This window comes from Pongo pygmaeus, chromosome 3 (genome assembly GCF_028885625.2).
Source record: "Pongo pygmaeus isolate AG05252 chromosome 3, NHGRI_mPonPyg2-v2.0_pri, whole genome shotgun sequence".
NCBI lineage: Eukaryota > Metazoa > Chordata > Mammalia > Primates > Hominidae > Pongo > Pongo pygmaeus.
This window is the reverse complement of record NC_072376.2, coordinates 127729564-127753207: the sequence shown is the minus strand read 5'-3', so window position 1 is coordinate 127753207 and position 23644 is coordinate 127729564. Positions and strand designations below refer to the sequence as shown.

Sequence of the window (23644 nt, the reverse complement as noted above, 5' to 3'; positions counted from 1 at the left end):
AGATCAATACAGTAAATAGTAAAATGAATTTTTAAGACAATTAAATTTGAAAATATGAAATTGAGAAACAAGTACAAAATTATACTTGTCACAAAGTAATGAAGTCTCTTTTTATGAGTTGCGTAAACAATCTCTGCAATTTAAATCAGAATTTTGCAATTTCTCTTTTATTTAGTATTTTTTAAAATCCCTGCTGCAATGCCTAATGAACTAAATATTAGATTATGTTTGTAATAACGTTTGAATTTTTGCTTGCTCTTTCCATACCAATTAATCTAATTTCACTTTTTCTTTGTCTATGATACACAAAAGAACAACACTGAAATGCCATGATATTTTTAGAGTTAATATTGGGGTATGAAAAGTTGTAAAAGGATTAATGAGTGGGGAAAAGTTTCTGGCTAAATGCAATCAGTTTCTGTGCAAACATTTACAGTCTCTACTGAAATAAAATTCATTTAATTAGACCACAAAGAAACACGTTTTCTTGAATCTCATTCTATTTCAACCTGTACACATATCTACACCAGAAAAGTTCTGGAAAAATTGTTTAATTTTAGAACTGGTCTAATATTGGTTCTTCACTAGTCTGAAAGTTACTAGATTGAAGTTTGATGGTATTGGCTCCACAATAAGCAAAACTGATATGCAAAGTAACACTATACTTTTGAAGAACAGTGAGGAAATGGCACTCTCAATTTCAATTTCAATTTCAATTTTAAAAGTGAGTTTAAGTGTTATTTTGAGATTAAAATTAAATGTGTGGCTTTCCACTTAAAAAGATGATTGTACTTCTTGTGAAATTCCAAGGTGAGGTGAGGTGCTGCCTGGGGCTTGTACTGCTACTTTTGAGCTTAAGCATATGATATTTTTGTGGTCATTTTTATTTATCTTTCAGATCAGCATTTTCATGACCCATTTATCAAACTATGGAAATGACCGCCTAGGGTTATATACCTTTGTGAACTTGGCTGACTTTGTGCAGAGCTGGACCAACCTGAAATTGCAAACTCTGCCTCCAGTGCAACTGGCCCACAAGTATTTTGAGCTCTTCCCTGAGCAGAAAGACCCTCTATGGCAGGTAATGTTTAACATTCTCTCCTGGGGTAGAAGGAAAGAAACTAGCAATTTGTGAGTGTATAATTTGTGTTAGGCACTCTGCTGGACATATTAAAACTGGAATTTAACACAAAATCCTCTTTTATACAATACTTTTATCCTCTTCCTCAACAATTTTTGCTTATTTTATGAATTGTTTGCATTTTTCGCTTGCTTTTCTGGGTTTTGTTTGGTTGGTTGCTTGGTTGGTTTAACATTTTTGCTTTGAAGATGTTGTTTTATTGTTGGTGTCTTCTCCAAGCTAATCATTTTAACTTGCATGCAGTGTGAGCACTAACTAGCAGTAAAATTGTTAGATAGTAGATATCTAGAGAAATAAAAACCTAAAGCCACTGGAATCTAAGACTTATAATTAGACTTTGATATGTATATGTACAACATTGTGTATATAAGAAAGAAAAAGCAATTTTTACCTTGTATCCATATAGAGTTAATCTCTCAAGCATATCTTCACTTTTCTTTAAATCTAACAGATCTTTCACTAACATTAGACCTACTGAAAAAGAAAATTGTCAGTGTTAGGATTGCTTTACTAATAATTCAACTTCATGTGGGGCCACTTAGCCTGGATGCATCAAATGTAAACTATCTGCTTCTTGGCAGTTGTCTAGGAAAATGTTGCCTCCCATTTTCTTGCCTCTTTATGCATCAGATTACATCGACCCACAAAATCAATAGGCTGGCTGCAGAGAGCAGATCAGATAGTCCCCTGCCAAGCAGTCGGCTGAGAAAGTAGCATCACCATTAATGAGAAATTACTGTGAAACAGACTTTTTGTCATCCTCTCTCCCTCTGGTCAAGACTTTTTGTTTCTCTTTATTCCATAAATTATATTACATGCCACTCTCTGTCTACATTGTCAGAAATACATCCAACACATGCTCATTGTCCATCTGTTATGTGTAAGGTAAGGCTAGATGGTCTAGGGCATGCAAAGAACAAAATAAATTTTTTCTCAAAGCCAGTGGAGAGATTTCTCATTATTCACTATCATACGTTTCAAAAATGTGTTTTAAAACTGACTGCTATAATATGTCATATTATATTCTGATGATTTATTAAGCAGCTTTTTACCATTTGTGTTTACATTGAACTACACATTCTATTTACCATTCCAATAAGTTACTTGACCATCTACCATTTGATACGTAATTTAGAAAGACAGGTAAATACATAGAAGCATAAGTATTATGAGCATATATCAACACACAAAATACAATTGTATAAAGACAAAGCATGTGTCCCACAAATGGTGGTTATTCAAAAGATCTCACATACTTTTATAAAATTGATAAATTATTGATGGTAAATCAATTCTTTTGTCACAAATGTTTATATAAAATATATCTATAATATTTATGGCACAGTAGTAATAAAAATCAGACAAATTAACAAAGATTTTAGACAGCTTACTTAGAAAGAATCCTTCAATGTCCTCCAGTTCTACTCTTCCTCTATTTGTAGAAAAAAGGAAAAATTTTTTTTAATGATGAACTAAATTTCTTGATATTATTTGAACTTTTTAAGATAAAGAATTGTATTTATTAATATGTTTGGCTATCAGTGACACTTTTCTTAAAAAATAAATATAATCAAAGATATGCCAGCTCCAGTATGATTTGGGCAACATGATGATTCTACATATTGATTGAATGTTTGTTAAATACAGAATACGGTGCTGGTGGATTAGGGGTATAAATGGAAATTAGAAATTAAAATATGGGATTATTCTTTAAGAAATTATATCATTCTTGGAAGACATAAGAGATATATATATATATAATTTGCAAGTGCTGATAATCTTAATTTTGCATAATATCATAGGGGTAAGTTCCTAGGAAGTTCATAATAAGAGAGAGAATAACTCAGAAAAGATAACAGAGTTTACAAATTTTCATCATTGCTGTTGTTTATATAAGTTTAGGATTTTTCATATACATTATCAAAATATAGTTTTCTGTAAGAGTACTTAAATGAGTAAATGTTTTCCTACTGAAAGACTCCCTTTGCTATTATGTAAATGATATTATTTATATGGTTACTTTTCACTGAAATTTTAAAGTTGCAAACATTTTTGTTAAGTAAATATCATATATTCTCAAATATATTTAAGAAGAAAAACAAGGAATAGAAAATAGAATAGTTAAGTTAAAGAGAGAATTATTCAGATACATGAGATTTTGAGAACAGTTGACTTACTGCAGCAAATCTGATGAACTTTGCCAAACACATCATGTCCACAAATCTTCAAGTTGTGAAGTAACAATAAAGTGCATAATACTGAGTTCACTTCCCTAGTGGTTATCTCTTCTTTTCATATTCATATCTATAATAACACATTTTAAAATGGTAAGCATTGTCACCCTTTTCTCTATAAAATATGAACTTAGTTTTATTTAAAAAACCAGCACTAATTGGTAGGTTTTTTATGGCCCATTCATCACAATGCTAGAGAGTTAGAATAGATATACATGGTGTGTTTCTGTTATTGTTACAAAGTGTCAAAATAAAATATTAAAGTATTTTTTTGTATTTACCAGTGTGACTTCTTATTCAGTATATTTCATGTTTAAAACAAAGTCAACTATTATTTTTCTTTAGATTTTCAATTCACACATTCTTGTTACCACAAATAAAAGAAAAAGTGAAAAATGATAATATTCACATCTATTTAATTTCCTTTGGTTCCTCATGTAAAGTTTCATTAGCACCAACTACCATGTATGTGAAGCTGCTTTGTCACCTAATTAAAAACTGCAGTATGAATATCTGTCAATGGGTAGCCTGATAAGTACAGCACAAAATGCATTTGTGCTCATCTCTCACTGGAAGTTGATTCTTTCAAAGGTGATTAACACGGGAATGTGTACTGAGGACACATACGAAATGCAATCCCCAGACTGTATCCTTGTCAGTTCAGTCCTTAGTGTGTAAGACTCTTAAAATTGTACTCACTGGTGTATATTAATTAATGTCCTTTATTATTTTGGTAGAATAATCACTACACAGTGTAAAAGAATAGGGTTTCTTTTCTTTCTTTTTTTTTTTTTTTTTTTGCTTTTTTTTTCTTTTTATAATTCTCATTATAGGAACCAAAACCACAATATGGAGGAAGTTAGAAGGTCAGATTCTTACACATGAACTAATCGATGCTTTTAAGCTCTCAAACTGTCAGGTTAGCTCAGTTCCAGTCTTTACTCAGTCACTCCAGAGTCTCACTATCAACAAACATGCCAAACATGATGTGGATTCCTGCTTTTCTGTGTGACCAGGAGAATGCTCAAAGAGCTGAAATTTCTCTCTCCATGCCAATGTCTCCAGGGTTAAAGAAGTGGGAAAATAAGTCACGGAGCACTAACCTTAGGTGGTTAATCCCTTTGCTGATTCTAGCTGTCAAGACATCCAGCCCCAGTTTAGAAATGATGAAATTTGAATAGCTGTGACATAAACAAATCTTAAGATCTAGTGGCACACACACTGTAGGTTCTATTAGTATGTGTCTGTTGAAGGAATGAAGGAATGCTGACACAGAGAATTAAAGATTGTAAGAGCAGAATAAGAAATTAGGGACATCTAGCTCAACCTATTCATTGTAGGGAGAATGTGGATGACACTCAGTGAAGTGAAATGCCTTGTTCTAAGTCACATGGCTTATTAGGAACAAGTCAGGACTAAAGCCCTAGGTTTTCTTACTCCTCCTCAAGGGTGATTTCAACCACAAGATGGTGGCTTTACAATTAAAAAAGCAAATATACTATTATCATCAACTCTCTATGTCAAATGAAATTTCAGGGGTAACTCCGTACTTTAGAAGGATCTGACAGTATGTTCAGTGTGAATTTATTCAACCTATGCTTTTGAAGTACTTACATAATCAAAAGAAAGTTCTTGCCTTCATGGAACTTATAAGCCACAATAACTGCTTGTTATGTGAACAAAATAGTGTTACAAATTTGTCTTCATATTTATTTCCCTTTTTATCACCCTACAGCTTATTTATATTATATTACTGCACTTACCACACAGAATTGCAGACACTTATGCCTGTCATATACTGGTTCCCGCAAACCTTAAAGAATGAAACTTCATTGGTTCATATTTGCGCCCTGGAACCTAGCATAGTACAATAGCCACTGTCTTCAAAATATCATTAAAGAATAACCAAAAGCAGAGGGCTGTGTGTACAAAGAACAAGAAAAGTGGCACATCTGTTTCTCAGATAGTAAATAGTGATGTAATGGTAAGTAACCTATAGAAGCAGATACAAGTCAGTGGGGGAAGCTTTGAAGGCTGCCAGTGTAATTTGAATTTGATAGGCAATTAGGAACAACAAGCTATAGGCTCTGAAGTTGAGAGTGAAGTGACTTAAAAAAGTGTTGGTCAATGAAGAGTACACCAGAAGCCTTTTCTCAGGACAGGTAAGAATAGGGAGGTGCTGAAGATAGGAAAATAATCTACCTATGAGAGGGTGAAGCCCAGAAGAGCTTCATGGTTGTGAAAAGCAAGACCTTCAAAGTAGGAGTGAGTGAGACTGAGAATAATGAAACAGTGATCTGTGACAGATTACCCCCATTGCTGGGGAAATAGGAGTTCTGTAATAGCACTTTTCACTTTAATTCATTCATCTTTTAGTCTTTTCAGTGAAATTAAGTCAGTATAGTTTTGATCACATCACAGATGAGAGAGGACAGATTTCATTATTATCTTAAATATTTTTCCTAATCAAAATTTAAATTTATATTTTGCCATGTTATCTTTCTCTTCCTAACTTAGCAATAGTATGTTATATACCTTTCAGGAATATCTCCTCCACCAAAGATGGCAATAATTTCTCATGATTTTGATTCTTTAATTTACACTGAAGCAACATTTTGATTATATGAGGCTGTCAGACATTCTGACATCCAAAAATGATGACTTAAGTCTTGGATTGTTTTCCCTGTTAATCAACTGCAAACATGCTCTTGTCAAGGGTCAAATTCCCCACACAAACCACTTATTGAGGTTCACTCATAAAAAAAATTACTTGCAGATAGCTCCCTTAAAAATAAAATAAAGTGGCAATACTTTCTAAAGTAAAATCATCATAAAATATATTTGAGCGTTTAATCCAAGTATAATAATGAAAAAGGAAACTGAATGTTTTGTTTGTGCCTTACAGAAACATTTGATAAGTTCAATGTCATATGAGTGAATAATACTATATTAGAACAACTGATTCATAAGAGTTCAAAAATACAGTTCATTTTATTGAGTTGGCTTTCTTTTCCCTGCCGGGATATTCATTAAAACACAAATAATAACATAACGGACGACGTTCAAAAGTACACAGTCATTAGTTTAAAGATAGAGCTGGTCGGTCGCAGTGGCTCACTCCTGTAATCCCAGCACTTTAGGAGGCCGAGGCAAGCAGATCACAAAGTCAGGAGTTTGAGACTAGCCTGGCCAATATGGTGAAATCCCGTCTCTACTAAAAATACAAAAATTAGCCAAGCGTGGTGATGTGTGCCTGCAGTCCCACCTACTTGGGAGGCTGAGGCAGGAGAATCACTTTAATCCGGGAGGCAGAGGTTGCAGTGAGCCGAGATCGCGCCACTGCACTCCAGTCTGGGTGATGGAGTGAGACTCCATCTCAAAAAAAAAAGAAAAAAAAAATGATAGAGCTACAAAGTAAATATGCCACCTTCTCTTGGGGTCAATTTTACTATGAGACTACCTCATGGGAAAATACCAGTAGTATTAACTTACTTAAATAAACATGAGTATAATATGGTGAAGAATAGATAGACATTTAGGGTAAATTAGAAATATTTTGTGTCTAAAGCAGTACTCTTGAAGCTGTCACCCCAGACAGACACAGAACCATGGGCTCCTTTCCATCCAGTCCTACCCCCAGAGGTTGGCATTATAAACCTCTGAAATTCAGGGTACTTTGTAGAAAAGTTTGAGAAATCAGTCTATTAAGTGCTACAGGAGTTCTGTAGCAAGTGCATTTATTATGGATCAGTGTACTCACACGAGGAACACTTTCCCAAGAAGTTGAGGGACTGCATGGATTTTACATGGAGAACAAGGAGAGTTCAAGCCTTCATAAAGATGTCTCTCAGTTTTTCCGTGAAGATTTGTTGATTGGAGCACTGAGAATAAACACCCTTAATCTATTAAACTTCCTCATCAGTGTACATGGATTGTATTAGGCTTAAATGATATTGAAAGACAAAACTTGAAAGTCACCACCCTGTACAATACAACTTGGAAAAGGCATTTTACAGACATACACAGGGCAAGACTCAATAAGCAGAAAAAATTTAGAAACAACACAGCCCAACTGGAAAGGAAAAATATGTTTTAAAAGATGCCTTTTATAGCATTCTTCTTTAAACAGCCAGGGGAATAGCAAAAGGGAAATGAAAAGCAAACCAATGCCCTCTGAAATGTTTGTAATTAGTAAAATAATCCTTCTATCATGAGCACTGGGCATTTTTGAAGTTTCAACTATTAAGGTCTAGAAATGTCCTAGTTATCTAGAACAGGCACATGACCTGGATGAGGATAATCAATCTTGAATTGATAATTCCATGGTGTCCTTGCCAGTGAAGGATGTGGAGAATAGTGAGCAAAGCAAAATTTTAGTAGCAAAAAGGCAATATAGACTTTGAATAACTAGATATAATAAGAACAAAAGTTATTTTAATGTATTCTATAAAAATATGGAATTATAATAAGGTAAATGGTATGATATTCTTTCAACCTATGTTCTTTTTAGCTTGATTGCAAATTTGCAATTTTTACTTATTTGGAAGGAAATATCCAAGGGTGCTTCTGCCCTTTAAGGAACATAATTTCATCAGATTTTACTGCTCTTTCTAAGTCTTGTTCATTGCTTCAGGAAATCTTCTGCCTGCTTTGTTTATGTTTACTTAAAAATAAATTTGCCTCATATATTCCATATACACAAACCATGTGCATCACCTGTACCTGTGTGACAGCTGAGTTACATGTACTTTCACTAGACTGGCACTGTAACCATAAACTGCCTAAAGCAATTTTAGCTGAATTCCTTTTTCAAAGTTTAAATATATCTATAGTGCTAGATACTTAAACCAGTAAATATCTGTTGCAGTTTCAGTTATGCAGGGAACAATAAGATTAGAGAATGAAAAGGGAAATAATTGCCTTCTAATTTTCTGACTTAAAAATTAAAACATAGAAACAGAACAAAGTAAGAAAGTGCAATTAAATGCTTAGCTTCTTTGGGGGGAAGATCCTTTACCCTTCATTGTCAAAAAAACTTCACATGCACATGTGTGCATGCACACACGCACATAATTTAACTGCAGAGACAACGCCAGATTTGGATTCTAAATCTGAAACTACCTTGCTGTGTGACCTTCAGCAGGGCCTAAATAAAACACCTTGCATCTCAGCTTTCTCAGCTATCAAGAAGGGATAATAATATCTGTCTTGCCAGGTTGCTTTGACGATTAGAAATAATCTATGTCAATCAAGTGCCTGGAATATAGAAAGTGATCAATAAAAGTTAGACATTATGTTTGCTGGTATTCGGATTTTCATACAGTATAAGAAAAGTCAGAGTAGGAAAAGTCTGAATAAACATGTTCAGAATATAAAATAGAAAATACAAACATCCGTTAATAAAGTTTTGATCAACAGACAAAAGGGAAAATATGCCAGGAAAAGAGGTGAAAACAGAAATGGGCATCTGGAAATCCCTAAAATAGCATAATATAGAAGGAGTGCAGTTACAAAAAAAGACAATCTGCCTATATTGAGGAACATACCGATAGGAATACCTGAAATAATGTCAATTAAGTTGTTAGTAATAAAAATATTTGGAACAGCAAGTATTGTAACAGCTTAGCATCCCAACTTTCTGGGAAAGTATAAATAGATATTAACTAGTGTCATCCTCTTCCCCCAAAAAGCATGCTTATCCATATTCTCTCGGTGTTGGAGACAACGACAACTCTTTTCAAGTCTTACATTAAATCTGCTTATTTCTGTGAACATTTTATTTCACCAGTTTTGCAAGCAGAAATTAGAATGCCAAACACATGTGCACTGCAATAAAGAAGATAAGTGGCCGAGTTGAACATATAGAACCAAGAAAGATCTCACAAATAAGACTTTGACATTCAACAGTGGCACCGAATAATCAATTAGTCTACTCTTCTACCTTTGCTAAGCATAAAGAAATCTTCATTTGAGTAAATGAAGTGAACACCTACTCTGAGATTTGCTCTGCTGGGTTATGTGTGGGAAATTCAATAAGTATAGGTTGAGAACTGCCTTCCTATTGCTTTGTATCTAAAAATGCAGTTCAGAAATGAAGTTCTTTATAAATAAAGTAGTTATATGATAATATGAGAGAAATAATGTTTAAGTTCTAAAGTGATGGTGTACTCACTAACTAGCTTCTCGGACTGCCATGAGAGACAGCATTGCGGATTATGTATGGTGTGTTGTAGGAGTTTTAGATGCTAAATGTCTATACAGTTAACATTACGTTTGTTTTCAAACATATATCCAAATTAGTCTATGCCAATTGCTAAATGTTTACTGTGCCTGTCCTAAGTCGTTCTACAAATATTTATTCAGCATTTCTTAAGTATTGGGTTGTAGCAATAAAGAAGACAGAGACCTCATCTTCAGAGAACTTACATTCTAGTTGACATAGAATTACTATTAACTATAACTATACATATATATATAAACATTACAAACATATGCACTAAGAAAATAATTTTAGGTACTGACATGTAATAAAGAAAATATGACAGGAAACTCAGAAAGAGACAAGAGTGGGAAGAAGCCTTGACTATCGTTATCAGAGAAAGCCACTTGCATGGGTTGACATTTGTGTTGAGATCTGAATGGTAAGCAGTGCTGAAACTATTGGCTTTATGAGTTGCAGGAACCAGGCAGCAAGTATACACAGAAATGTGTTAAATTAGGATTATATAATGGTCTTCGGGTCATCTAGTAGGGCAACCTATATCCTCAAGTCGGCTAAGTATACTCCAAGCTATTTCTCTACAAAGTAACTCACAGATGCCAGAAGTCTAGTGATCTGACTGTGTGAGGCAAAACTTATCCTGTGGACAGACAGCGATACATGGTGCTGGTACATTCTGATAATGGACCAAGAAGTCTGCTCTCAAGATGAACACCTGTAGTAAAGCAATCCATCAGTGAGATTTACTCTTTCTCTTGCTCCAACTGCCTAACTAATCTTGCCTAACTAATCTGAACAAAAAGAAAAGAAGGGCAAATGTGGAATCAAATAATAAATACTCTTATATACAGCCTGATTTAACCATTTTAAATAACATATAATGCTGTCAACAACCACGTGAGATAAATATTATCAAACATTATTTTATAAATAAGGAACGGAGGTCCAGATAATTTAGGAAAATTGCTTAATGCACAGGCAGTCTCCCTCATGAGCTCATGATGTTAATGACTGGGCTATGCTACTCCTCTAAAATAAATAGGGAAGGTTTATGGTAGATATTAGCTTAAGCTAGAAATGTAGGCAAAATTTTGGGGAAAAATATGAGCATCGCATGGAGAAATAATTCAATGATTAGGGTACAAACATGAGAATTTCTACAGTAGTGCATATAGTATAACTGAAGCATTAAGTTGATGTTGGCAATTATTAACTCAGAGTAGTGCTACTCAAAGTGTGGTCCATTAATAGCTTGTTTGAATTATTTTGTTGCTGATTCACCATGAGACAAGAAGCTGGTGCCAGAGTAGAAATCAACTATATCACTAAGCATACCAGTTGCTTTCCTTGAAGTTTTGTTTTTACCTTGTAACAGAATGTTCTTTTTGAAACAAGCAGTGCATTGATTCACATTCTTGCACAAGCTCCTTATCTTCTCATAGACGAGTACTTTGAAACACAATGAGCTAGAGTATAGGTGATGTTGCTGTAATTATGCCATTCAAAAATACATTGGCTAAATAAAATGAAAACGTATTTCTCACTCATGTAACTGTCCAGAAGTAAGCAGGTAGTCTAGGAGCTGCAGACAGTTCCACTGCACATGATCATCTAGGGCCTCAGACTGATAGGCTCTTCAATATATGGCTTCCACTTGAGGTCAAGATACATGCTGCAATCTAGCCATTTTACAGCTGATGGTAAGTTGGAAAGGAGAAATCCAGGGAGTGTGGCTTTATTTTTGAGGATACTTCATATCATTTTGTCTCACTTTCCATTGGACTGAAATTAATATGAAGAAAGCTACATTGAAAAAAAGAGTGTGAAATATACTCTCTAGCTGGGAATCTGTATAATAAGCTAAATAGGAGATGCTCCATTATCAACTGAAGAAACGAAGAATAGATAGTTCAGACTTCTCTACCACAGTGAAAAATATGGTTAGTTGAACTAAAACTACACCATATGAGTATATGAGATGTAATACTGAATAAAAAGATGGCAGAAAATGGAGATACCAGTTAAAACAAAATTTCAGTTATGTAAATTAAATAAGGAATGTCGTTTACTGGCTTCTAATTAACTCCTTTTATCAGTTTCCATAGATGAATTTGTAGAAAAATTCAGGATCAGTAACCTAATTTTTTCCAAGGTAAATTCTAACATAATATGGTTGTCATTATACATTACTGATCCTTTTATATTGTACTTCAGCCTTGTTCCAATGAGAGCAGGGATAGAAATGTATTTGAGTCAAGAGTGTCTTTTAATTTTATAGAGTATGAATATGAATAGCCATTGCCATAGGTAGTGTTCCCTAGAAGCAGAATGTGAGATAGAGATTCCATTGCAAATGATTTAAGAAATGCTTTCAAGAAAAACCTATAAGGGAAACTGTGAAACTGAGAAACTGAAAAGATGGGAAAAGAGCTGAGCAAGGATGTCATCTCTGGTAAAGCCTAGCCTTACCTGATCTGCAGGGAGAGAACTAGTCACAGGCAAATTGTCTCACCTTGAGGCAAGCAGGTCAGTCTTCTGTACCCCTGCATCCACTGGAGGTGGGCTATCCCCTGAGAATGAGGAGGGGATGCAGAGTTTGATTTCAGGTCAGGTGGCTTCTATTAGCCAGGGAGAATTCTCAATCCCCTAGCTGGGGGCAATAGCAGCTGGCAAAGTTCAGAGGAGTGGAGGGTTTGCTCTAGTCTGAAAAGAGGATGCTTTCAGTGGAGAAAAGAGCATCCACCACACTCTACTCTGTACATGCCCAGTTTCATTTGTTATGTTCACTCCAACCAGACACATTTTTTCTCATGATTCTATAAACTTCATGCCTGGGGAAATTTGTAAGAGGAGAATTATTTTGAGAAACTGTAACACAATCGCTGCTTTTGGTCCCAAAAGTGAAATCAGTGATTATTTTCTCCCACTTTGTCTCCTATTCTGTATTTCCCCCACCTTTGGCTAGCATTTTTGCTGCCCTAGAAGAAATACTGGGTGGGTCAGATAGTCTTAGAACTGGAGGAAGTAGCAGCAGTGGTAGTTTGTCTCACTAACTCTCCTCTTGTAAATTTCTTTAGGAGAAAGGCTGTGTTTAGATAAAGATAACTTAAGGAGTACACTATAGTAGTCTGTTCTGGCACCCCAGTCTAGCACTTATCAGGCAATGGTTGCCGTACTTTCCCATTTACAGTTATAACTGGGTAAGGAAGTACCAACAAGCAACTTAGTGAACTATTTGAATGCCAAAGATATTTCTCCCTGTTCTCACTATATAGTAGCTGTTCTAATTCTTCATGATTATGTGGGTCAATTACCCCTAGCAGGATGGTAACTCATTTCCATGTCTGCCAATCTACTGGCACAAAAAGGCCAAAGTGACCAGGTAGGAGTTTTAGCTTTGTGTTTGGTGAGCCTCTTCCCATGTCTCCTGGTGGAATCTTCCCTGCTATGGGAACTAGAATTCCTAGATCCACCAACCTTAAAGTTATGAGGAACGAAAACACAAATTCTCCAAGTATATCATCGGGAATACTGGTAAGGGGGTCCATTCCTACATCAACTCCTGGACTCAAATACACAACTCTTTGGACAAAGGGTACAGTAGAGGAACCTGTTGGTGATATAGTGTATTCCTTAAATAAAAACTATTTGTTGGACACTGCACCAACTAATAGTTTATTATTTAAGGCGTACACTATATCTTCAAGCTGTTGCCTCAACTGTATCTTTTAAGTGGCCTTTCCATCACTCTCAGGCAAGCAACTTGTAGAAAGTGGGGTATGTTAATAGGACTAGTGACTTTCAGGGCCATATGCCTACTGCCATGCTTCCTTTACCAGAAAGAAGTTTCCTTTATCTCAAGCAATAGTACGTAAGATAACATGTCAATGAGTCATATACTCTGTGAGCCCTTGCATAGTGGTGATAGCCAGGGCTATGTGGGCAGAGAAGGAGAGTCAATATTTGGAATACATGTCAAACCTGATGTAGGCGAATCATGCCCTTTTCATTATCAAAGTGTCCAATATAATCAATGTCTCACTGAGTGGCAGGATAATGCTATTTCTTAGATTTGAAAGTATTTGTTGTTACTGTCAGGTCAGATATTCAGCACTGGCAGTAACTACAGAAGACATAGGGGAAAGAGGTCCATGCATGGCTTTCACCTGTGCTGCCATGGTTACTCTATTCATGAGCCATTTGCATTAGCTCTGGGTTAGTTGACAACAGAGGTTAGGCAACATGTAGGAATGTTGTAACCTGGCTGAATCATACTGCTGTCTTGTTTGTCAGTGCCTCTTCTACATAAAATGCTCTCTGGTGTACATTAATATATAATACAAAGATCATCACACACTTTGGACACTATCATAGGTCCATCCACATGCCTCTTTCTTAGAACTTCCTATCTTAATTTTCCTAGATTGTTCCTTCAAGTTGCCTGTCCTGTCCATCCTGTGCCATTTATTCATCTCTGCTCATTAGTTTGTCATATCCTCACCTTTGGCTATAAGTCTATCCACAAAGCAAACAAAAAGCAGATGACTAGGTACACTGCCCACAACTCTGACAATTGAAAGAGTTCCATTAACCAGCGATTTTTAGAAACCCCTCTGAATGGAACTGTAGTGTCACCAACATCCATTTTAGTCTTCTACTAACATATGGGTTAACCTATCTGCAAACCAAGCCTGGGTTTCTCCTCTTTGTCAGCAGGTTATAGGAACCCTTCACAAAACTAAAAATGAGCTGATGGAGAAGCATCAGTGCAACAGTGACAGGTGACGTAGTCATGGGCCACTGATTTGTAAGTGGCCCCTGGATCAGCCTGACACTGATCCCAGTTATATCATTCCCATCTTACAATGAATTGTTGCTGGAGATACCTGAACTTATGATTTGATGGGTCTATCACTATTCAGTTCATGGTGGGTAGTTATGTCCACTTGATCACATTAATGACACATGACAAACACTCTCTTCCACAGCACTCTCTTCTTGTATACAGCAGTATACAAGCGCTATGGTTTGCATAATATGATTCAGATAGTATGCTTTGCTACAGAACCTTAAAAGTGTACATTGTGATTCTTTTCAAGTACTTGCCAGATATTCCACATGGCATCCATTTATATCATTGATGCCATAGTATCATGAATCTTCCAGCATATAAAACCCAAGTGTGAGGGTGGCTTGTACTTCAGCCTTACCTACTGCATACCCCTTTCTTGCTCTAGGCCCCATCCTAAACTTGAAGCTATCTGTATCACTCAATAAATGAACAGAGAAATATTTCCTAGCACTGTGCTACCTCTTAGCAGTAGGAGTTGCAATGTACAACTTACACTTTGTTATGAATGGGATGTCCCAGTGTGCTCAAGATGTCCAGACCCCTGAAAGTTTAAAAGGTGGCAGTCTCCTAAAACTTTGTAGGTTTGTCTTCCATCCTCTGAGGTGCATGTGTTTTATTAAGGCAGTCAGAGTAATTTCCACTTATTTTTCAGGTCCAAATATCATGCCATCAATATAGTGAGCCAGTGTTAGGTTCTGCAGAATGCCAGGGTGATACTGGTCCCTTTAGTCTATATAATGATGCTGGGAAGAATCGGCCTAAGCATTTCTTAATGGATCTCCTATTTTAATTGGATAAAATTATATTCTGTCCTAGAATAAAATGATATTGAGAAGTCTATGATTTTGCAGCACCTATATTTGGCAAAATGGTTAAAAGAATCAAAATTAGAGAAAACTCACTTGTCAAGTGTTATATTTAAAAGTATTTGTCAAAGAAAAACATTCTTAATGGAAAATAATTGTGAAAATATTTGGTCTCCAATATTTCGACATTTTCTTTTTTTTTCTTTTTTTAATTATTATTATACTTTAAGTCTTAGGGTACATGTGCACAATGTGCGGGTTAGTTACATATGTATACATGTGCCATGCTGGTGTGCTGCACCCATTAACTCGTCATTTAGCATTAGGTATATCTCCTAATGCTATCCCTCCCCCCCTCCCCCCACCCCACAACAGTCCCCAGAGTGTGATGTTCCCCTTCCTGTGTCTATGTGTTCTCATTGTTCAATTCCCATCTATGAGTGAGAACATGCGGTGTTTGGTTTTTTGTCCTTGCGATAGTTTACTGAGTTAGACATTTTCATATTAAAAAAATTAGAATTGAAAATTTGCTTATCGGCCAGGCACAGTGGCTCATGCTAATCCCAGCACTTTGGGAGGCCGAGGCCAGAGAATCACTTGAGGCCAGTAGTTCCAGACCAGCCTGAGCAACATGGCAAAACCCCATCTCTACCAAAAAAATAAAAAATTAGCCGGGCATGGTTGTGCACGTCTGTAGTCTCAGATACTCCGGAGGCTGAGGCAGCAGAATCACTTGAATCTGAGAAGAGAAGGTTGCAGTGAGCCGAGTTGGCACCACTACACTCCAGCCTGGGTGACAGAGCGAGATTGTGTTGAAAAAAAAAAGAAAGAAAGAAAGGGAAGGGAAGGGGCTTATCTCAACTCTCTCTCCAGTTAAAAATACAGTGGCTTACAGAGAAGAGTAATTTGAGTGTCAACACTTTCACATTTATTAACTATGAAATGCAAATTTGAGAAGGATTGAAGACAATTTTACAGAAAAGCAAAACATAATGATATCATATCAAAAACAATCATTTTTCAGAAGAAATTTGGTGACATAGTATTAAAGAAAGATGTATCTAAAGAATTGATTAATACCACCAATGGCATTCTTCACAGAAATACAAAAAATAATCCTAAAATTAACATGGAACCACAATGGACCCAGAATAGCCAAAGCCATCCTAGGCAAAAGTACAAAATAGGAAGACGCACATTACTTGACTTCAAATTATACTACAGAGCTACAGGAACCAAAATGCATGGTATTGGCATGCAAATAGACACATAGACCAATGAAACAGAATACAGAATCCAGAAATAAACCCATACCTCTACAGTGAACTCATTTTCACCAAAGGTGCCAAGAACATACACTGGGGAAAAGATAGATTCTTCAGTAACCAGTACTGGAAAAACTGGATAGCTGCATTCAGAAGAATGAAACTAGACCCCTATCTCTAGCCATACACAAAATAAAATTAAAATGGATTAAAGACTTAAAACTAAGACCTCAAACTATAAAACTACTAAAATAAAACATTGGGGAAACTCCCCAAGACATTTAGTCTGGGCAAAGATTTCTAGCAATACCCCACAAGTCCATGCTAAAGCAAAAATGGGCAAATGGGATCACATCAAGTTAAAAGACTGCACAGCAAGGGAAACAATAAAGTTTAGAGACAACTCAAAGATCGTGGTAAAATATTTGCAACTACCCATCTGACAATGGATTTTTAACCAGAATATGTAAGGGATTCAAACAACTCTACAGGAAAAAAAAAAAACTAATAATCTGATTTAAAAATGGGCAAAGGATCTGAATAGACATTTCTCAAAAGAAGACATACAAATGCCAAATTATTATATGAAAATGTTCTCAACATCATCGATCATCAGAGAAATGCAAATCAAAACTACAATGAGATACAATCTCACCCCAGTTAAGACATGTCTTGTACAAAAGACAAATAATAACAAATGCTGGTTAAGATGTAGAGAAAAGGGAACACTTGGACACTGTTGGTGGGAATGTAAATTAGTACAACCACTATGGAAAACAATATGGAGTTTCCGCACAAAACTAAAAATAGAACTACCATGTGATTCAGCACCCCAACATCATGAATGTTAAAAATATTGTAAAAAAGAAAGGAAATTGGTCGGGCTCATGCCTGTAATCCCAGCACTTTGGGAGGCTGAGGTGGGCGGATCATGAGGTCAGGAGATAGAGACCATCCTGGCTAATATAGTGAAACCCCGTCTTTACTAAAAATACAAAAAATTAGCCAGGTGTGGTGGCATATGCCTGTGGTCCCAGCTACTCGGGAGGCTGGGGCAGGAGAATCGCTTGAATTTGGGAGGCGAAGGTTGCGGTGAGCCGAGATTGCACCATTGCACTCCAGCCTGGGCAACAAGAGCAAAACTCTGTCTCAAAAAAAACAAAAGAAAAAAGAAACAGAAAGGAAATCAGTATATTGAAGAGATACCTGCACTCCCACATTTATTTCAGCACTATTCACAATAGCCAAGATTTGGAAGCAACTTAAGTATCCATCAACAGAGAAATGAATGAAGGGAATGTGGTACTTATACACAATGAAGTACTATTCAGCCATGAAAAAGAATGAGATTTTGTCATTTTCAACACCATGGATGAAATCTGAGGATATTACGTTAAGTGAAATAAGCCAGGCACAAAAAGGCAAACTTCACATGTTCTCATGCATTTCTGAGAGCTTAAAATTAAAACAATGAACTCGTAGAGATAGAGCATACAATGATGGTTACCAGGGGCTGGGAAGGAAAGTGGAGGTGGTGGGAATGGGGATTGTTAATGGGTGCAAAAATATAGTTAGATAGAATGAATAAAATCTAATATTTAATAGCACGACAAGGTGACTACAGTCAACAATAATTTATTTTACATTTAAAATAACCAAAAGCATAAAATTAGAACGTTTGTAATACAAGAAATGATAAATGCTTGAAGTAATGGATACTCCATTTACCCTGATGTGATTATTATATATTGTATGCCTGTATCAAAATATCTGATGTATTTCAAAAATGTATATACCCACTATGTAGCCATAAAATTAAAAATTAAAAAATTAAAAATTAAGTGAAAAAGTACTTTAATCAGTGTATTGATTAAAGTACAGAAATATGAACCATAAATGTTTTTCCTTCTTGTTTCATTGTTAATATTGGGATAATAAATATAAAAATAGAATGTTTTAATTTCCAAGGTATATGTTTTTTAAAAATACTTTCACTTACGACAATCATGTTGAATATAATTATTGTGTAGGTCACCAATATAATAAAACCAATATGGCAGTCAGTAAATATTTCAAAAATTTTACCCTTTTAATTTTAAAAGGCCTTTTAATTCTCAAAAGTGTAATGATTTTGGTAATAAATTAGAGCCAGCCAGATGGAATGAAATAAAAACTGGCACTGGAAGTATAGGTTAGATGGGCATAATATTGGACCAATGGATACATTGGGTATGTTGAGTCTGAAATTTCCTCACCATATCTATACAAAAATGATACATTTGCAATATAAAACCTTAAGTCTAGAGTTCAGGAGGCAGGTAGAGGCTGGATACTGATCTAGAAGCTATCAGCTTATAAAATGTGGCCAAACTATGGGAATATCTGAATCAAAACATGAAATGAAATGAAAAGGAAAAGTTGGCCAAGCCTGGAATTCAAGGATAGCATTCCAGCCTCTAGGGAGAAAAAATAGGAATGATTAGGGAGAACACAGTAATATGAGTAACTTTGATGAAACCAGGTTAAGTCAAGTCCTCTGATATATAGACATAAAACATAAACCAAGAAATAGAGTAGTATCACAGAGATTAGAGCCTTGCCAAACACTGAAAGATGATAACAACAGGAAGGACTTGATGCTGAGTCCCAGCCTTGAGATAAGGAAGGTGCCAATAACTTTATTTAAAAGATTTGGAAATCAGAGAACCAGAGTGAGGTCTAACTCCAAGTTCTAAGGTATTAGGCAAGAATTTGATTCCATCTTTTGAACAATTTTTAGAGAACAGAGCCAGACAGTCATTACACTGTGAGGTTACTTATTCTTCCTTCTTGCAGAATCCATGTGATGATAAACGACACAAAGACATCTGGTCCAGAGAGAAAACTTGTGACCACTTACCAAAATTTCTAGTAATTGGTCCACAAAAAACAGGTAAAAATAGCCAATTGTGCTACTTATATCCTTTTTAAAAATATTTTATGAAATACATATGTTATATGGAGTTATCAGATTTTTCTTTGTGAAATATTTAGCTATCCATGCAAGTTTATTATTTGAACTGCTTTTCATCTCCATGATTTGCATTTATACCATGAACCTCAAGAGGATCTTAAAGTTGCCCACTAATTAGCCTTAAACACTAAATTCTTTAAGAACTTTAAAACTGTTCAACATACATGCCAAATTTGGACAACTTTGAACTTATGTGTCTCAGTTGTTGTACCTCATCTTTAATTTTTACTTTTTTGGCTTTATTTAATTAATTTATAAAGCAATTTATAAAAACATGTTTTGGCCTGATTCAAACTATTTTATCTGGTACATCAGCCTTTGAATTGATTTTTGTTCAGAGTCACTGCCATGATTACTTTCAAATATTTTACATGTGTGATTCCTTTAAAAAAAATTAATCATTAGGTATTAGCATGGTATGGACTTACTTTCTGAAACACTTGAAGTTCATCAGGTATTTTTTCCTTGGTATTTTCTCATGCACTGAAGGACAACTGTATAAGAATGCAGTAAAAGAGAGTGAAAGCATTTCACCAATGAGATGACACTTTCAATTAGAATATTTTATACTTTCTTCAGTATGTGACAGTTTTATACACTTTGCTCATGTCCTGATTAATTAAAGTTTTTATTGAGTTGCTGTATTTTGAATTCACTACTTTGACTAGAAGAAGCATTTTCATCAGTGAGTGCACAAACCATAACAGAAAACAAACAGTCTCAATAAATAAGCCTGGCCCAGATGAAGATATTTGTAATATAAGTAAGTAGATCATTTTAAAAGTTGTGGGCAAAATTTCCAGACTATTAAATATTGGTTGTTGAAATCTTTTCTTCCTCTAGGAATATAAATTGTATTACAACAGTAAGTTAACACATGTGCAGGGAGGGGAAGGAGCAACACGTATTTTCAGATAGATCATTTTTGTTGTTGTTTAAAATGTACATTAATTTTCTACCAACTCCCTTACAGCATTGCTAACTCTGGAGTGACTACTAAAGAAATAAAACACCCCTGTGTTGTAAAATTGTGTTAAAAATCTAATAGAAAGATGTATGCCCTATCATTTGTCATTGAATATTATTATGTTTTAGGTCTGTGAGAAAATTACAGCTTAGTAACTATAAATCTATTTTTCTTTCTTGTTGTTTGCATTCATAAAGACATTAAGCTATACTTTTAGATTTTCATATTTGACCTACCAGTATGGAAATGATAAAGCTTTCAGCTGGTTTTGGCTTTCCTAAGACAAACAAACAAGTAAGATGTTAAAACAAAGGAATCAGATGGTAATAATATTTCATAGGCTAAGAAAATATTATTCTAATATAAAAACGGTTGTAGTAATTCTTAAAATCTAATTGTAGAAGTCTGAAGTCATAGTTTGTTCTTCTTATTGCTTCAGTTGGCAAAACACCCAGCGCCGTCAGAGACTATAAATTCACCGCAGAGGGGGTCACAAATACGTGCTGCCAATCTGCCCTTAAATGCAAACTTGTCTTTCAATGACTTAAACGTGGTGCATGCATCTCTTACAAGAAGCATGAGGTACAAAAGTGGTTCCCAAACTCCTATTTGCTCAGTTTTTGTGAGGTGAGAATGGAAAGACGTGATATTTCACTTTGCCATTGCTGAATCCTAGAAGAGATTCCTGTGGGCTGAAAGTCGGTCAGGGAGTGAGGAAGGGGAGAAGAGAAATAGGCAGAGATGATGGACATAGACTTAGAGACCTTAGACTTAAGGGACTCAAAGTTTAAATCATAGTCCCTTGTGAGCCTTTGAACAGATATTCATTCTTCATCATTCAGAGTCAAATTCTGGTATTGTCAATGTAAAAAGAGGATTCTCATAGGGTTACATTTAGCACAACAATTATAAGAGCATAACTCATTGGCCTTAGATCTTTCAGAAGATCAGTGTTCGCATTGTCAATATTAATGTCTCATGATTTGCCTGGCTTATCCCAGTACATTAAAACTAAGGAGGAGTTGATTGTATATAAAATAGAATAGTTTCTATTAGTATAGGACTTTTTCCTCTTCTTCCATGAAATATTTATATTAAAGAAGTTGGTATAAAATGAAATGAGGTAAAAGAAATTGATAGAAAATTAATGTCAAGGATAGATGCAAAATTTAGGTGATAATTTTTAAAATGTACATTTTGAGGCAGTGGGCCCAGATTTTATGGCTGATTGCATGAATATCAAGCCACATTTTTTCTATTTCTAGTTCAGAGCGCTTTCTCTCTCCTCCCTATCAGATGCCTCTTGATGTCCCTTAAGGTCCTGGAGGCATGAAGGTATGTGTTCAGAACATAAAGGCTTTGGCTTTCTGTAGGCCGGAGGAGATCTGGGTACAATTATGACCAACAGGGTAATTAAACATTTCTACTTATTACTGAGTGAGGCTACAAAGTGTCTATATTTAGATAATCAACAACTAAAGAATATTTTTATCTGTGCCCTGCATTCATCTACCTTCAATACCTTAGGAATATTAAACTATCAATTTTCTCATTTGTGTTTTGTGTGTCTCAAATCTCTCTTTCTCTTCACCCCCCTGATGAAAGTGTTATCTTAAAAAGTATTTTTTAAAAAACTTCTGGATTTCATGTTTCCTTCCAGTTTCTGCTCTACCGCTAATTCATTTCCCTAGAACATTTTTTGTTTTTGCTCTTCTCACATTTTCTCCTTTTTAAACTCCTGTTATATTTAGGAGTAAACCATATGAGCTCTTGAGGATGCCCCTCATCCCTCATAACTATTACATCTGTATTTTTCAGTGTGGTTGAGAGATTTCTCCTGTCTAAACTTTAGGACTCTAATTTAGTTCTTAACCAGTTCTGTCTCCTTCATTCTTTTAATCAAGTTTGTATAATTCGATTTCATATTTGTTATTCCTTAAAAGTCTTTTTAAATTAGTAATTACATCTCCCTAGGGCATTTATTAATTTTGCCATCTTATTTCGCACAGAGTCTTTCATTCTAGGTGTTTTAACATGTCTTCCATCAAGGTGGTTGGTCCCCATGGATCTGTCATTACGTTCTTCCCTTTAGCTACTCAGTACCTCTTGGTGGCCATGTAAATCTGTGAGGATCTAAAGGGCGGCAATCTCATTAATACTCAAAGCGCAGTAGCCTTTGCTCATATGAGCTTAAGGTATATGTGAACAAAATGCCAATTATCTGCTGGCCTTGTCTACTTCCAGATCCCAGTTGCAATGATATTGTTCTGCCAGCCCACCTATGTAGCTTTTCTGCAGCTCTGCTAGGGCTAGGAAATCTAACAACTGCTGCTCACTCCAATGTATCACAGAACAGTTTACCTTTTCCAGAAGAAAAGTCTTGATTTATGAGAGTTATGATGACCCAGTCAGTTCGAGTTCTTTCTGCTATAGCTGCCAGTCTCTGGCCTGGCTCTGAGGGAAATAGGGTTCAGAGATTACATTTGAGACTTCTGCAATGCGCACGCAGGTGTTTTCTATCAGCCAGTCTGTTCTATTTAGTGCTCCAATTATCAGACTTGATTGTCATATTTTGCCAGAGAAGTCACTGAAGCAGCCATCTTTCAAGAGTCCTGCCTTCTTCTTTCAACCTTGCTATGTAACACTTATGTTTTTAAGGAAAAGTATTAGAATACACTTCCTCCTAGAATCTGTCACTGATTTCCCAAGTCTAAATCACCCATTTTCTCATATATTGGAAAGGTGCTCTAGTTTTCTCTCATTATGGCACCTGTTGCACTACATCACAATTACTTGTGTACTTGTCCAAGTCCACACATGGACTTTTAAGTTCATTGAGGGCAGCAAATGTGTTTTCTTAATCAAGAGTTACTTCCGGACCATACACAGAGTAGCACATCAACCTCTGTTAAATAGTTTTATTTCATTCGTCTGAATTTCAACGCTAATTGAAGACCCACCAGTTAAGATACTGTGCCTAATGATAAAGATGGAGACAGAAGGACCCATGCCCTTCATGCTTTAGCCACTCACCTGACTCCTGGAGGAAAGTTGAGCTGCATGACTTCCGCAGTGCCACGCTAGCTGCATCATCAGTCTGCTTTACTTTGGCCATGTGCTAATATTAAATCAGGCATTTTGATATA

At 35.6% G+C, this 23644-nt stretch overlaps 1 protein-coding gene across 1 annotated transcript in view; it reads left to right on the top strand.

Annotated features, from left to right (window-relative positions):
• The window catches only part of LOC129035136 (bifunctional heparan sulfate N-deacetylase/N-sulfotransferase 4), a 291019-nt gene that overhangs the window by 245722 nt on the left and 21653 nt on the right, over nt 1–23644 (top strand). The window contains exons 7-8 of the mRNA XM_054485287.2: nt 899–1081; nt 19354–19450. Coding sequence (XP_054341262.1) covers nt 899–1081; nt 19354–19450 — 280 coding nt within the window. The remainder of the gene's footprint in view (nt 1–898; nt 1082–19353; nt 19451–23644) is intronic.